The sequence below is a fragment of the Heliangelus exortis genome, chromosome 1 (assembly GCF_036169615.1).
Source record: "Heliangelus exortis chromosome 1, bHelExo1.hap1, whole genome shotgun sequence".
NCBI classification, from domain to species: Eukaryota; Metazoa; Chordata; class Aves; order Apodiformes; family Trochilidae; genus Heliangelus; species Heliangelus exortis.
Window position 1 is genome coordinate 173265404 of NC_092422.1, and position 13972 is coordinate 173279375.

Sequence of the window (13972 nt, forward strand, 5' to 3'; positions counted from 1 at the left end):
TAATAATAAGTCCATAGGGACTGAGTTAATTGCTGTTTTTCAATGTAATAACCCAGGTGTGATCCCTTTTCAATTCTGCATTATGGTAATTGTGAGTCCTGGCACTAATCAGTGTTATCTATTCATGTGGTATTTGGAGCTCTGTTAGTGGTTATTTGTCTGGAATAATAACATTTGTTGACACTAATTTGTAATGAAATTATTATTTTAAAAGGGAAGAACAGTCTGGTAACCTGCATTTCTATGCTTTTGTGGTTTTTTTCCCATTTGCACCTGTAAAATCTAGAAGTTATTTAGTAAGGCTCATTAGAAGGGAACTGGTGTTTCTGATAAACCTTGAGTACAGTTCTAAAATGGGAGAGATTCATTATTGTGTGTTTCTGTTTTTGACAGAATGCAAGGTCTGGCGAAATCCTTTAAATCTGTTCAGAGGAGCTGAATATAATCGGTAAGTGCTATGATGTTCCTGTTTCAGGCATAATACTCCATTAAGGACTTGAATTGCACTTTTCCATTAATCTAACTCAGAAATGGAAAACCAGAACCAACTGTGAACACATGCTCATGCCAGGTTTTTCTGTAATTTGTAGAATTACAGAAAATGTTTCTGAACGCAAAGGAATTTAAATCAGATTAATGCATTTGTTATTTCTGCAGGTTTTGGTGATCTTATGGAAAAAGAGATCTTAAATGTAGTGTGGCTGCTACTGTTAACAAAGTAATTCTGTTCAAAATAGTTCTAGCAAACAACCTAATGAACTATATCTAGGTTTTACTTCGTCTTAATGTTTGGGTATGTATATTAACATTTTCCAGCGTATACTTTCCAATATCCTGGTTAGCTTAGGTACAGCTGCTGTCGCTCCATCCCAGTATAGTGAAATCCAGTGTATGTTGCTTAGGAAATTGGCTGAGCAAGCTTAGTAGGCTACGCCCGTCTCTAACATCTAAGATTCTTTTCTGGATCCATTTTGCCAGAGGTGACCTCGTTGACCAAAATGTCTCTTTGTTGGCATATTTGCAGGTATACATGGGTAACAGGGAGAGAACCTCTGACTTACTACGATATGAATCTTTCAGCACAGGACCATCAGACATTCTTTACATGTGACACGGATCATTTACGGCCTGCAGATGCTAGTAAGAGACCTTGTGAATGACTGGTTTTGCTAGGTTGATGAATTTTTTAAACCAATGCAAGAAAAATGCAGTCAGACATCAGTTGTCCCACGTAGATAAGGAAAGGCAAAAGTTGAATCATGCCTGGAAAGCTGTTGCTGCTGGAGTCATAGTATTCTAGATATGAACAAGATTCTGTATAGGTATAAACTGTGTAATTTGTGTCACTGTTTTATCCTCCTTTGTTGCTGAAGTCATTCAAGATACCATTTGTAAATGTTAAGACTTATTTTTTCCTCCTGTTTCTTCAGGAGTCAGTCATTCAGTGGCTTCAAACATGTGTAGCTTAATTTACCTCCAGCTACAGTAGTATGTTGAGTTACAATACCCAGGTCCCATTTAGTCTACTGTTGATAGAAGAGAGAGAGTTTATGTAAAACTTAAGTCCCATGTTTCATTCCCTGGTGTTAGAAGCTCTGTGAGAAATGGGAATGACACACAGGTGAATGTGATGGAAGTAGTTTTGGTTGTATTAAAGCTTTGCTATTAAGTCCACGTGTAGACTTTAGATCTGCTAAAAATGTGCAACAATGGTTTCAGTCATCAGAATTTGCCTCTGAAGAGATAAACTGTCTTTGTCTTTTGGGAAGGGAGATATTGACAGTTGGGTTCTCCATTCTGAGAACATCATTACAAAGGCAAACATAGTGTGCTGCTTTGACACAATAAACATTAATCCTATTTTCTAAATTCAGTGGGCTAAGTATGATGTGGTCTGATTAGCCTGGGTGATGTTTTCATAAAACATTCACCTGAAACAACAGCATAATAAGTAACTAGGAAACTAGAATAAGAATCCCAACTGTTCTTTTTTTTTTGTCCCATGTGGAATCTACTTCCCCAAGAAGAAAAAGCTGCTTATGACCTCCGTATGTGACAATGCAGATGACATGGTCTCTCAGCCAGATTTTAAGATGGAAAAAGTTTAATTAATATGAATGAATAAAGCTGAGTATTTGGGACAGCAGCATATGTTTATTATGTATCTTTTGAGTGATCACTGAGCTCTTTGAAATGCTCTGGAGTCAGGCTGAGAGCAATGAATTCTGTTGTTATAATGCAGTAGATTCAACTTGTTAATGCTATAATGACTGATATGGCCCTGTTCTGCTTTTTTTTTTTTTTTTTTTTTTTTTTTTTTTTTTTTTTTTTAATTGAATAGTAATGCAAAAAGCCTGGAGAGAGAGAAATCCCCAAGCCCGAATTTCTGCAGCACATGAAGCTTTGGAGTTGAATGAGTGAGTGACAACAACATTAACATTTATTTTCTGTCATTTAAAAATCCATTTGATGATAGCTTAAGGCAGGGGGCTTGCTGCAGTAATTTTTAACCATGATTACAGACCTATCACAGGAAGGCCTACAATGGGAGGAAAAAAACACAGCTGCATGTTGTGCTGGCCACCCATAAGATTCTTAGGATGATGACAATAGGAGTCAAAGCCACTGGGATTTGGAATAGCACACTGAAGTGTTAGTTAAGTTGCCTCCTGATGAGCATATAAAATACGCATTTATGGGATGGAAAGTTCCTTTTTTGATTTCTCTGTCATCCTGAACAGAGGCAAAAAAGAAGGGACTCATAAACACCTGAAATACTCATTTCAGTGTGAGAGTATATTATGTAATTTTCAGGGACTATTTTTTGTTCAGTCTATTATTTATTTTTTTTTTGTCAGAAGTGTAGTATTCTGAGAGCCCACAAAAAACTCAATGCTCTAATGCTTTACTGGCGTGGCAAACTGTATAAATGTTGCCAAAGTGCATGAAGTGCAGACTCCCTTAGGCTGCTGTCAGATACTACTGCATTATAGAATTTCATAAAGTGGTGCTTTTTCATGGTTGTTTTTCATGTGTTTCATGAGAAGGAGAAAAATATTTTTTTCTTCATGGAGAGCAGTTTAACTGAGGGAGTATGTAGCATAAAAGGGTTTTGCAGAAGTGAGCTATAAGCTTGTCCTGTTCTACTCATGTATCACAGAATCTCAGACTGGCTGAGGTTGGCAGAGACCTCTGGGGGTCATCTGGTTCAACTCCCCTGCTCAAGCAGGGCCACCTGCAACGTGTTCCACAGGACCAAGTGCAGATGGCTTTTGGCTGTCTGCAAGGAGGAAGACTCCACAACCTCCCTGGACAATACATTCCAGTGCTCTGACATTAACATTAAAAAAGAATTTCCTTAGCCTCATGTGTTTCAGTTTGTGCCCATTGCCTCTGGCTCTTTTACTGAACACATCTAGAAAGACCCTGGTTCCATCCTCCTTGAAACTTCCCTTTGGATACTTAGAAACACTGAAGAGAACCCCCAGAGCCCTTCTGTTCTCCAGACTGAACAGTCCCAGTTCTCTCAGCCCTTCCTTATATGTGAGATAGTCCAGTCTCTTACGCATCTTTCAGGCCCATCACTGGACTCTATTTAGTATGTCCATGTCCCTCTTGTACTGGAGGTCCCAGAACTGGACACAGCACTCCAGGTGTAGCTTCACCAGTGATTAGTAGAGGGGAAGAATCCTCCCCCAGCCTGTTTGTAACACTCCTCATTGCCAGCACATGTTCAACTTAGTGTTCACCAGGACACCCAAGTCCTCTTCTGCCCAGCTGCTTTCCAGATGGGTAGCCCAGCAAGTACTGGTGCCTGGAATCTTGTTTTCACCCTGACCAATTGTTTCCAGTTCCTCAGCTGATGACTCTGAAATGCAACTGGAGATAGCAGGAGCACAATTAATTCTCTTTTTGTTTAAAGAACAATCTTATCAGCAGTATGATTTGTTTTTCCTCTTGGTTCTTTTACAGGTGTGCTACTGCCTATATTCTTTTGGCTGAAGAGGAAGCAACAACCATTGTAGAAGCAGAGAAGCTGTTCAAACAAGCTCTGAAAGCAGGAGAGGGCTGTTACAGGCGCAGTCAGCAGTTACAGCACCATGGTGCACAGTATGAAGCCCAACACAGTAAGTTTCTTTGAAGGAAACTGATTTCTAAAGGGACAGAAGTTCCAAGAAGTTCTTCGTGGGTTTTGTTTGTTTGGCTTGAGGGTTTTTTTTGTTTTGTTTTATTTTGTTTTGTTTGTTTGGGGGGGGTTGTTTGTTTGTTTTGTTTTATTCTGGTTTGGTGTGTTGTTTCTTTTTTTTTGTTTTTTTTTGTTTCCCCCTCAGAATTATGTACTTGGTGTTTAGCACTGACTGGAATATGGCCCTAGACCCAGACTGTCCTGTTTCAGTGATTTTGCTTCATTCAGTTGCTGAGCTAGCTAGCAATGCAGAGATTGCAGGTGCACCTTTTCTTTATCAGAGCAGAAAATATGTAGCATGTACTTAACAGAAAATAAAAGGCAGTAGAGCCAAAAGAGATCTGATTTTCAGAAAATGCTGGATGCTGTTTTAGAAAGTAGCAATGAATTGCCTTTAGTCATTTTGAGAACTTGGAGTCATATTGTGAAAAGGCAGTAATGAGTAGTGGAATCAGGAGTGAAGTGATGCTTCGCCAGATTTTCCCATCAGCTGTGAGGTTAAATACATACATCACATTGTTCTGTGTAAAAGTTAATGAGACCCATTAACCAGTGTGACATTTGAAAAGCATATATTAGGAAAGGTCACAGATGCATAAAAATTAACAGCTGGAATAATACGGTGCTCTGATTGAAAGTCTAGATTTTTCTTAAAGTTTAGCCACTGTAATTATATTTATTAAATGATGCTTAAACGTAGGAAAATACATGAGGGTTCACTGTCAGTAAATGAACAAAAAGATAAAGCAAACAGTCTAGGTTATTTAAAGTCTACAATGGCCACCTTGGGCAAAAATAATACTAATTAATAACATAAGTGCAAGCACCAACATGCTTTGGGCTTCTTTGGTATTCTTAGGACCTGAACTCACAGCCTTTGGCTATCTCACATAATTTGAAGATTGCTGATAAAAATTGTACATATTGAGATTGTCTGTGATCTCTTGCTTTCAAAAGTGTACACAAGTCTATACCTGAAAACTTGAGCTTTTATAAAGCTTGGGGGTAGTATTTTAAATGTTTGTTCATTATAAAATAGTAGTTAGGGTGATTTTCTTGTTTTTGAAGAAGCTAAAAATAATAAAGCATCTGAGCCCTTGAAGCACTTTTCAGGCCCTACCAAGCTTATGGCTGCCTGTTAAACCTTCATTTGTTAACTCAGTCCATCCTGAGCAGAGAAAATGTCACCAATTATATTAAAATACCCAGTAAGTGTAATAAAACAATGTCCAAGATAACTTGGTTAAGTTTGTGCAGGCAAATACAAGTATGGTATCTTTGTAACCTCTGTGTGCTAGATGGCTGCTGTCATCAACAAATATGACACCCTGAATTATTACAGCAAGGGAAGCAATGAGTTGAATCACAAATTAAATACATTGCCACAAAGCAGGATGGGCTGGAAAGTGACTGTCAGCTCTGACTGGGGCTTGAGGAAGACCATCAGACTTCTCTATACCACCTCACCTCCTCTTGATGATGTAAATATGAACCTCAGGTGGTGCCTTGGACACAGGGGCTTCAAGTAGGATTCTCTTAATTGTATGCTGGACTTCTGTATGGTTTACAAAATTGGAGAGCTCACATCTCCTCAGAGAGAAAGGACCATGTACAGATATGTTGCAGTTACTCCATGGTTCTGAGGTGTCTGTCATTCCATTTCTGGACCTTGAAGTTGACTTTGGAATGAAAAGTGGGTATTTCATCATAGTAATTCTTAGTTATCTACGTAATTTCTTAGTTATCTTAGAAAATTTTGATCTGAAAGTTTATCTTGATTTCCTAGTAAGTGCCTTTTGACCATTCCTTCTGAAAAGACTGAAAAGATACTTGGCCCGAAATGCATATCTTTTAGTTACACAACATAAACATGTTTTATTAAATATATAGGTATCAGTACAGAGATAAGGAATTACATAATTTAAAATACAGATTAAAAAATTCCTTCCCTCCCTTTGTTATTTTTTCTTCTAAAGTCAAACCTTTAAAACTGCTGCTTAATCTTTTTGAAGACTGTAATCACAGCTTCAAAACAATTTGTAGGTACTTGGAATGTTTTCAGCACACATCTTGTTCTTATTATGAAAGAGCTGAAAATGTTAGGAACAGGCTAAAGTCTTTACATATGATACACAAAGATAATTTGTAGCAGGTGTCTTATATTTTCACAATACAGTAATTTTATAGATGATTAGCTGTCCACACATTTCCTGTTGGTCCAGAAGCATGTTAAGAGTTTACATTGGAATTATAGGGAAGATAATGAGAAGTGAAAAGAATAACAATGCTCCAAGGGGATAATTATTGCAGCTGCTTAGTTTCTGTGGTCTTTGCTGTTAGGGCATCTTCCAACACATAGGGCTGTCATATCTGAAACATTTTAATTTGCCACCCATCATTAACAGGATGAGGAATTTGAAGATGATAGTTGGGTAACAAGTAAAGGCTCTGGAAACAGAAACTTCAGGGTGTACTTCTTTTCTTTAAATCATTAAGGAAAAAGACTTTTAAAAGGCAAAAATTTGGTTTCATATTTTGCATCTATATATTAAGTATGTACATCACAACTTACAAAAAGGGCAGGATGTAGCATGCATTTTCATGGATGCTCTTGGCTCAGCCATGTATGTGAACTGGTAAGTAATTTAATTCTGTGTGTGTGATCACAGAGTTCTGTGCCAATGATAACTTCATAGGTTTCTCCTTGCCTCACTTGCTGGTCAATATACTATAGCATTCTCTGTACCTTCAAGTCTGCTTGTCCTGTATAGCCGTGGGTTCTTCTTTATACCACTGTCTATCTGGAATAATTCCATTGATTTCAGTGATGTTATTCCACATCTAGACCAGCATTTTTAATTAAAATTATTGTGAAAGCATTTGTGATAGTGAGTAACAAAAAATGGCGAGAAAATTATGTTTCATTTTGTGTTGGAATACTAAATGAGCTCTTGTATTATTGTTTTTATCTTAATGCTGTTTCTTTTTCTCTTACACAGGAAGGGACACCAACGTGTTAGTTTATATTAAGAGGAGGCTGGCAATGTGTGCAAGAAAGCTGGGAAGGACCAGGGAAGCAGTGAAAATGATGAGAGATGTGAGTCTGGATTTCTTTCACATGTGATACCTTTATAATTGTAGCATAGAAATGATATGCATTTGCTTACAAGTTAGTATCCATTCCTGCTGCATGCAATGCTGCTGATAGTAATTTAGTATTTGTAATATACATAAAGTTTAAATTTAGAGATTATTTAGAGGCTTGCGAAAGCAACGCTCTGAAATTCTAAAGTACCAGAGCGATGGTTGCCCATACAGACTAAATTTCCCATCCTGCTACTTGTGCAGTGGAGGGCAGGGTTTAATTATTTCATCATGAAGTTGCATGACATTTTTTCTGAAGTGAGTTACAAATGCCACTATCTTAATAAACAGGTCTTAAGTGTTTTGTTTCCCCCTTACTGAGCAGCAGTTTGTCTCTGTGCACTATTTACACTACAGTATTCAGACCTGAGGACAGCATTATTTATTCATGCAAAACGTATTACTGAGAAGTCAAAACTAAATAATTAATCTGTAATGAACTGATTTCCCTCTAAGATGGGGGATGATTATACCCCTGTTTTGTGGGAAAGGGAGCTAGCAGTGGTAGTTGTGAGTCAGTAAACTACAAAGCTGCTAACTTGAAACACCAAACTAGCTTTTAGGGGGATGGTGGGAAGGGCAGCACATAAGGCACTGTGTACATTTCAAGTATGAAAAATGCTCAAGTTTAGAGTGAGCTGCAAATGTCCAGCATTTCCACAAGTGAGATTCCCTGGATGCAGATTTAGAACACAGTTGTTTGAGGAGGTGACTTGCCTCAACAGAAAGAGCAAGTCTATGGCAAAAGGAGGAATGGAACCCTAGAGTTCTGGGCAGATGATAGTAAAGCTGCATACTGGTTTCCTCTGTTTTGCTTTCTTACACTTTGTTTTCCATGTCCCACGAAAGTGATGTAGAGATCAATATGGCAAGGTATTGAGTTCTGCAAGTTAAGCAGAAGGAGCTACATTTTAAATGCACAAAATGGAATCATTCATTGCAGACTGAAGCAACTGTAAAGCATGCAGCTCAGATGCATGGTCAGTGGGATTTTTAACATAAAAAGACAAGTGATTTTCTCTGGAACTTAGGCACTTGCATCAGTGGCAGTAGGGCAAGTATGTCTGCCAGCTTTGAACCCAGCACTCACCATCTTCTGCTTCTGGGGCACTCATGGATATGAAAATATTGAGCAGAAATCATCTTAATAATGGAAGTCCTCATCCTGAATAATCTACCAGATGGCAAGTGGTGAATAACTTTGGTTCCTGTCTGTAGCTGGAGTTTTTCAGGCACACAGCTCTCACTCTCTAGAATTGCTAGGCTCCCAGACAGAGGTGTTGAAAAAGACTTTGTCAAAAATCCAGCCATTGTACAACTAGGAGTGTGAGAGAAGAGATGAGGAAGAAAGACCTGGTTTTGCAGTGTTGTGGTCAGCTGGGAGAATGTTGTTTTCACAAACATTGATTTCAGTCCAGTCAGCTCCACTGATTCTTCATAAATTTTGTTACACAGGCACTCTAAGGTAAAATACTGAAATGTTTGCAGACAAACATTGGAATTCTAAGTTCTGGCATTAATATACAAGAAACATAGAATTTTGACTTTCACATTCGTATCACACATCATAATTATAACAACTTCTGGAGCTTACTATGGGCTGCTGAATGTGTTTTATTATTTGTAGATAGGGCTATGTGGAACAAACACTCTGTGAAGCCTTCTTCTATGTCAATGTGTGTGCTTAACTGTCTATGCAGAGCACTGGATTCAAGGACTTGGGTGGTCTATCTAGTCCTAGATTTCCTATGCAAAGTGAGACACAGAATGCTTTGATTATAAAAAAATATTGTATTCTGTCACTGGAGAGAATATTGTGTGTTAAGTACAATGTGAATCTCAAAAGGTAACAATGACAGGGAGACTCAGAGTCATGGTTTTTTATACACTGGAAGGATGGAAAACAATAGGAATGTTTTGGTAAAATGAAAGGGCTGGATGCTAGACAAAGCATGTATAAAGATACAATTTCAGCATCTAGAGCTTCAACTCAGATCAATGCAGTCAATATTTTTCTACACAGAGACACTGAGCCGGATCCTCAGAACTGAATTTAGATGCTTCTAGAGCTTGCCATTCTGAGCCAGCAGAGCTGAGAATTGGAAAGTCCCTAGATGAAATACAAGGGCAGCAGTACCTCCAGGTCACAAGTCCAGTACACTGGGAGTGAGAGGAAGGTCAACCCAGCTTTTTAGATGCTTTTTTTAGACTGACTTAGAGCTACTTATTTTTGATGATTACATATCCTCCATTTCTTCATAGAAGACATAAATAATATAGTTATGAAGAAGTTTGAAGAACATGAATGTGTTATTAAAGGTTTCTGTGTGATGGATGAGGGAGGAGATGAATTTATTTACCCTAAAAGGAATATGAAGAATATGTTGGCTGGGGACTGCTGAATCTAGCATCAGGGGACAGAGGGTGGAGGCCCTGTTTGTGTTTGAAAGATTGAAAACAGATTTCTCAAGACATGGAACATGATGGAAATGAAGTGTTAAGAGGTTTGTGACACCATCTGGGAAATATGATTGGGATGTAGTGAGCCTTTGCCACTTTGAAAAAATAAAATATTTGAGTATGTTTAATTCATTGCACATATGAGGCCATCTTGAGGACATTACTGATGGATTATATTGCCTTATTTGATTTTTATGTAAGAAAAGACTAAGATCCTGCTTAAAACACTTTAATGGAAAGAAAATAAGTTGTTGGTTACTTAAATAAGATTTTGATTTTATGGTTATTGTGAAGTTTTAATGCTGGGCTGGCAATTAAAGGAATGACAGATGATCTCTGCTAACCACTCTCCCTTCCCGGAGAGAGAAGAGGGAGTAAAGGAGAGAGAATTGTGGTCTACAAACTAAACTACACACTTTAGTGAAAACAGTAATGATGAAAAAGAAAATAATGAAATATATACAAACCTGCTATCACATCCTCCCCCCCAGTAATGCTCATGTCTTAGAATCTCACACTGGGCTTCTGGACTCAGTGGCAGACGGGAACTGGATGTAGGGATGCACAAATTCAAGAACGTGTGGGTTGGGATCAAGGGCAGAAGACTCAATGGAGTCCTCCCAGGACAGCAGCCGTGGATGGAGAGAGCTTGACCCTCATGATCCCCCAGGTTTATACTGAGTATGACACATATGGGATGGAATACTTTGGTCAATTTTGAGTTTGCTCCTCCCCACAGGAGGGTCGCAGGTGTGGTCCCTTTTCCTCCCATTCATTTACAGTGCATAAGAAGTTTGGCAGAAGCAAGCAGTGACCTTGGTTTCTATAGGAATAAGTATAAGCAAGAGCTTTTCTGCATACCATTCTCCAGGAATAGCTATAAACAGGGAATGTTATCTGTCTTAAAAGCAGGCTCTGACTGAAAAACATGCTGTCAATTTCAGAAAGTGCAATCACATAAGGGAGAATTGACTGAAAAGTATAATTACTAAAAAGAAACTTTGTTCTGCCCTAGCTCAAACCAGGACAGTTATATGCACTGCTGATAGGAAAATCGTGTTATTTAATACTGTATTGAAGATACTTAAATCCATTCTAAACAAAAATTTGTTAAAAATTGGGTAGGCTTTTTTGTTGCTTTTGAGATAGTATTTTGTTACTGGCTTTGCTGCTTGGGTGTCATTCATTTAGCTGACTTGAGTTAATGAGTCTTATGAACCTGTAATATTCATGGGAGCAGGTTGTTGAATCAGACATAGGTGTTGCTTTTGCTTGTGTCTCTGATGATAATTATTTACTATATTTTGCTATAGAAACCAGCAGCTGTCACTATTTGTATATATTGCGTTAACTTATGATCTCATTTTGATTAGTATGTTGTTGGAATAAGTCCAGTCCAGTCAACAGTTACTCCAGTTTTATTCCTTTTTATACCAAACATAATATGGTCTGAGACGGAACTGTCCCTGAGGGGAAAGTTTACAGTGCTGGTTGTTTTACTTGTTGTGCTCATTATCTTAGGAGTATTTAAGCTAATGTGTTCTAAATGATGTTGGTATGTACAGAGGTGAAAGTCCTTACTGGTCGCTCTCAGTTGAGTCTTGTGGACAGTGTTGCAAGCTGAGTAGCCGCATGCTGATGAGCAAGGGTACCCTGTTGTACCCTCTGTTCTTTGGTGATTCCTTCACTGTAGCAGGAGAAGAACTTCGAAGCGATGGTAAGCTCAGAGTGAAGACAGGATCAGTAGGGGACTGGCCTCCAACCAGCACGGCTGCGAACCTGCTTCAGAGTGAGCCCTTTGTCAGTCTCAGGCCCCACCTTTTATTGGCCCTTGATCTTTGATCATGCGCACTTGGGCCAGCCCTAACTGGGCACAGGTGAGGCTGAGCACCGACTGAGCTCATTACTCGGCAGGTCCTGCCACCTGCTGCCTACACTTCACCATTAGAATGGAAGAAAAAAGAAGCGTGCTATGTTTGTGTTTCATGTTTTTCACTGATTAAAAAAGAGAGGATAAGGAGGGTGTACAAACGTCTCTGTGCTTGGTGGGTGACTGAATCAGTGACTGGCTGCATTCAGGAGCAGACCAACACAGTATTTCCCTTGACTGGGATCACTGAAGTATCCAGGTGAAAAGGTATCGTGAAAGAAAGTGAGTTGTCAAATTAATTCTAGCTTCTTGGGGTTGTTCTGGAGAACATTTGGCCTGTGGAGAAAGCTTTCAGAGAGGGTATCTTTATGAAAGGGAAGGGTCGCAGGTAGAAGGCGAGAAGGAGCGCCAGTGGAAAAAGTGAACAGCAGCTCCTAGTCACATCCTTTTTTAGAAAGAAGATGAAAGAAACTCATTCTGAGCGTATTTCCTACCTGATGGCCTCATACTCTTCTGAAGACACAGTGGAATTGCAACTTGCCCCATGCTTTGCAGCTTTGTTTAGAAACAAGTGAGGTTTAGTGAGAGAAGAGACCCTCCAGGTCTTTCCTCAGCTCTGAATAAGGATAGAAACCAAAACGCTTTTTAAGGGTCAAAAAAGTACATTTTTATTTTTGTGATGAGTCATATCTGTGGAGAAATTACTTTTCAGGTCATACTGAAGACCTAGAAGTCTAAGTACCTATCCCTGAGAACTTGATGAGGATATTTCATTTGGTTGGGTTTGTGTTTATCTCAATAGCCACCTCTGGCTAAATGTCATAGGAGACATGCTAAGGAATTATCAGTACCTCAGCAGCTTATCAGTAGGCTGCATGTTAAGTTGTTTAAACACTGAGATTGCCCTGAGCATTTAAAATTATTTATGAGGTTGTGTCACTGGAAGGCTTCAAAAGGGTACTCGACCATACTAAATCAGTTTTAATTAAAAGGGTTTTTATTTTTTCTGGACTAGCAGTTTTAGTGATTTTTGCTGGTTTGCTGGTGGTTCTGCAAAATTAGCATACTTTCTTGACAACCACTTTAGCTGGGCTTTGAATTAGGTTTTCTGGTCAGGTTTTCTGTTAGGTTTTCTGTTTCTGTTTCTCTTGAATTCTGTATTCTTGAAGGCTTTGCTGATTTGCTCTCAGGTAATGGGAAAATATAGCTGGGACAGTGTTCTGCACCTTGAATTATCAAGCTATGTTTAAGAAAGAGTACTAATTGCTAATAATGATGTTATTGTCCTCAGCAACCTAACAGCACAACTTCTGCAGCTGCTTGCCTAAGGCAGCTACTGTTTGTGTCTCCAAAATACTTCTGTGCTTGCGGCAAGGGTTAGCAAGTCAGATTCTTTGGCTTGTGTTACACAGCTCATGTTAAGCAGACTGCTCAGTCTTGAGTGGGATTCTAGAGTTATTAACATCTGTAGCAGTTATTTAAAGTACTATTTATTAAAATTTGAAGGAAAAGTATCTTTTAGTTAAATGAGACCAAGAGTTATCTAATAGATTTTAGAAGAATGTTGCTGTTGTGAAGTGATATTTGCCAGTGTTGACCACAGAATAGTATTTTCAGTTAATTCTTGTTTTAGCACACAAGCACTGCAATAATACCAAGCGATAGTTGCTGGTTTTAACATTTCCATATTTCTGTATATTCAAATGTGGTGGTTTATCACAGATCCGTATGTTATGGGTTATCCCTCATCTGAATGGGCTCTTAAAGATAAGGGAGTCTCCTGTGACTCCACGGTAGTGTTTATCCTTTCCCTTTGCCTGCAAGGGACTCAGACTCCTTACTTTTTGGTACAGCTGTGATCCCGCCCAAAAGCCTCAAAAACTAGAATTTAGTGACCACTACCTAAACCTGATAGTAATGTTTCTCATTTAAATTATGGGTTTCCAGCATTGTGATTCTTTTAAGATAAAATGTAGTCTTAAGATACAGTAAGGTAGTCTGGGTAGGAGCCCTGGTAACTTGGGCTCCTTTTTCTCTGCCCTCTTGTATCACTCCATATTCAGGGCTTTGTATTGTCCTTTGATAATGCTCTTCCATTTCTCTGGAATCCCCTAACCCTTTGTTGAGCTACTAGATAATTTCCTCACTTTAATTTAAATTAAAAATCTGCTTATAAATGTACGACAAAGTTTCTGCAAAAGTACTTTGAGATTATGGTAATAAAGAAATGTTTTGAAGAGGACCCTGAGTATTTCTTGTCATACTTCAAAGTTACTAATCTTTGATGTAACAAACATTACTATAGTTTTTAA

The 13972-nt window shown here is 38.6% G+C and overlaps 1 protein-coding gene across 4 annotated transcripts in view; it reads left to right on the forward strand.

The window, feature by feature from the left end:
• The window catches only part of ST7 (suppression of tumorigenicity 7), a 147213-nt gene that overhangs the window by 92957 nt on the left and 40284 nt on the right, over positions 1-13972 (forward strand). For all 4 annotated transcript variants that reach the window (XM_071733704.1, XM_071733701.1, XM_071733702.1 and 1 more), the window contains exons 4-8: positions 394-448; positions 1025-1140; positions 2342-2417; positions 3973-4127; positions 7186-7283. In XM_071733704.1, the coding sequence (XP_071589805.1) occupies positions 394-448; positions 1025-1140; positions 2342-2417; positions 3973-4127; positions 7186-7283 (500 nt within the window). The remainder of the gene's footprint in view (positions 1-393; positions 449-1024; positions 1141-2341; positions 2418-3972; positions 4128-7185; positions 7284-13972) is intronic.